General features: G+C 43.1%; 1 protein-coding gene across 1 annotated transcript in view; it reads right to left on the bottom strand.

Annotated features, from left to right (window-relative positions):
* Positions 1–1,001, bottom strand: part of TLR4 (toll-like receptor 4) — a 4,670-nt gene extending 3,669 nt beyond the window's left edge. The window contains 2 exon segments of the mRNA XM_009586474.1: positions 1–75; positions 897–1,001. The exon segment at positions 1–75 is cut by the window's left edge and continues 38 nt beyond it. Of these exon segments, the coding sequence (XP_009584769.1) occupies positions 1–75; positions 897–1,001 (180 nt within the window).
* Between the last annotated feature and the right edge of the window lie 2,097 nt (positions 1,002–3,098).

Here is a 3,098-nt window from a genome sequence, read left to right as displayed (position 1 = left end):
GGTGGTATTTGGGACTGCAGCAGGAACTCCAGAGACATTCAGTCCCATGCATCTGAAAGCTTTGTTAGGGATGACCTGTAACAGTGGCAGATCCAATCACGGTCAACATCTGCTCTTCATGAAGTGCCAGAAAATTACACTGTCAGGAAAGCAGGAGCAGAATGACTAACCTTGTAGTTAATTTCTAAATGAGGTGCCCTGAGTTTTAGGGAATAACCTTATATATCCTAAGCATCTTTCCCACTTCTAATAGAACCAGTCCTACTCCCCAGGAAGAGCTACATTTCTTGCTGATTGAAGCAGGTGCAAAACTACAGGACAGTGTTCCTTGAGGCTATGGATGAACCAGCAGCAACCTTTGAGAGAGCCAGCAAAACAAACACACAGGGATGCGTTGTGGGTCCAGAATCGGCTCTCAGCTTTGTTACACTGCAGATAAGCAGGCAGTTCTAACCACAGTTATTCTGTAAGTAATGACTGTCAGCAAAAGTTTGCAAAAGGCAGTTGATCAGTGCCGGGTACTGGTGAAATCACTCTACAGTACAAATCAGGTGAAAATACTGTATTTTGCAGAAAATATAGACAAGGCTTGGATCTCTTCCTGAAGGGAAACATAATCTATTAGATTAACTGTACTGCAATAACCTCAGAGGTACAGAAAGCCAACAAGAAGAAATGGTTCATGCTGCTGGTTCTGGTTCTCAGATGTTTTTGAGACCAGCATTTACTTCAAATACTTCAATTGCCTTGGTAACAACCTTGGAAAAAAGATGGGCTTTCATAAGACAACTAACACACAACAGACTTGATAGACTTGATGCACAAATCTCCCAAGCAGAGGGAAAAGTTACACCAGAGAAACAGAAAGATTTTGTGCTCGTTTAGAGATCACGTACCTCCAAACAGGGATTGAGGGCGCAGCCTGCCAGCTGTGATGGGACAAGTGCCAGCTGCAGAAGCACCACGAGTGTCCACGGAGGAAGAGCTCCTCTCCTGGGCATCTTCAGGAGGCCAGGAGTGCAGGAGAAAGCAGCATGGGTATCACTCAAGGACCTGGAGCGAGAAACTTCCTGAAATGCCAAGTGTTGTGTTTCACCGCTCCTGCTTCTCACTGCTCATCACTGAGAGTTGCAGAAAACAAGGAGGGAAGTGAAACTGGTAGCTGCCTGGTTTCTAGACATGCTCCGAGTGAATTGCTTTTCTTGTAATTGTTTTTAAAAAAAGTCTTTAAAAAAACAAGAAAAAAGGAAGTAATGAAAGGTATAGTTTGGACTAGAAAATGAAGAGGAATATGGGTTGTATCAGTGCGTCACTTGATTGCCTCAGATTAGCTCAGGTCAAACTGGCAAAAAAAGGAAAACCTTTGTGGAATTCTAAGTCCAATTTCTGGAAAGTCATGCTTCACATCCCATAATTCAAATGCACTGGATATAGTGAATGACTCTCTGCCTTTGTACCTCTGCCACGCTCCCAGCTACACCACACTGGCAAGTAGTGGAGAAGTGCTCAGCTGTGGCAGATGTTTTCCTGAGCCAGGTAACAAGAGGTTTATCTACGGCCGAGCTCTCATGAACATGCATCTAGGTTTTATCCATCTGGCTGGACCACAATATTGCAATTATCGCAGGAACAAATTGCACACGGCCAGGCACAAGGAGTAAATACAGGAGATTCATAGAGTGGTCAGAGCCCAGGACCTTACACCCCTCCGCACCCTTCTCTTGGGTGGGTGGGTTGCTGGGGGAGCAAGCCAGGAGAGGCACAAACACCCCAGCTGGGCTTAGAGCTGCTATCTGCCCTGGTCATGCCTGAATCTGTGTTTGATGCCTTGCTGCAAAAGTGAGTACAACTCAATACCATCCTTAATTTACAGTGCAGACACAACTATTGTTTCTGGAAGAGGCTTTGTAAAACCTCACAGTTGGCAATATTAATTTAAATCAGCTGTGAGCCTTCTAATAAAGCTCCCTGCCTTCATTTACTCTGATAAATGGTAGTGCATTCATGTATCTACTCCTGTCTTTCTGTAGATGATAACTAGGAAGTGTTACAGGGGATCCAGCCATAGGGTTTCTGGCTATTATTAACACCACATAGACAGAGAAGATGCAAAAATGCGAGACGAGGATGGGCTACTAGTCTAGAAGTAGATGGAATAGGGAATGACTACTCATGAAAATCTGTGAAAATTGATATTAAATAAAAGCTGCAATATCAGGCCAGTGAGCAATCCACTTATAAAGAAAAGTTTAAAATATGGTGGGGGGGATTGGACTTCTTTGGCAGGTCAGTAGAGGGCCACTGAAAGATGGGGAAATCCTAAAATAACAGATGATCTCTGCGATGAAAAACACATAGCAGCACAATGGGAGCTAAAACTGACACCCTGATGTGCAGCCAGATAATGCCCATTAAGCCAGCAGACAAAAAGTTTGTTGAAATTGGGCAAGTTCTACAAAATCCCTGTTCTGAAAAGCCTCTCGTGATTGCAGGTATTTCCTTTTACAGATGGAATCAAAAGTGAATGGAAACAATTGCTGACTGCTTCTGTGCCTGGATTAAGGAAATTGGCAGAGCATCATGTGTCTGCAGAGAGGACAAATGAGTGCATCTTTTAGTATTCAATATGCAGAATGAAGCAATCCACATTTAATTTTTATCTAAAGCTGAGATGAGCCTGAAGTATGCTCCAGAAATTACCATTTCAATGGAGACTCACTGAAGATGCTGGAGAGTTCGGGAGCATCACAAAATCCGTCCAACAGCCATGCTTAGGGGTCAAGTGGAAAGTACAGCTTGAAGGACGTTCAAAGAATGTGCTGCTTCTATCACAAGGGACAGTTTTGCAATACACATTGAAATTTGTTCAAGGACAAATCATATAAAAACTGCAAGGGATGGGGCACCAACAGAAAACATGCAAGCTAGCAAATCAAACCCAGCCATCAGTTTAGAAAGTCAATGCTGGTTAACTTCATATTCTTCAGCTTGCATACAACAGTGTGCAATGACTGTAGAAAGCCATAATGCCATAATGCCTATGTAATTGCCTCTTTCAGTTCACAAGAAACAAAAGTATTATTTGGAATCCTTTAAAG

This window comes from Fulmarus glacialis, unplaced genomic scaffold (genome assembly GCF_000690835.1).
Source record: "Fulmarus glacialis isolate BGI_N327 unplaced genomic scaffold, ASM69083v1 scaffold10581, whole genome shotgun sequence".
Taxonomy (NCBI): Eukaryota; Metazoa; Chordata; class Aves; order Procellariiformes; family Procellariidae; genus Fulmarus; species Fulmarus glacialis.
Note: the sequence above shows the minus strand (reverse complement) of the source record. Positions and strands in the feature narration are given on the sequence as shown.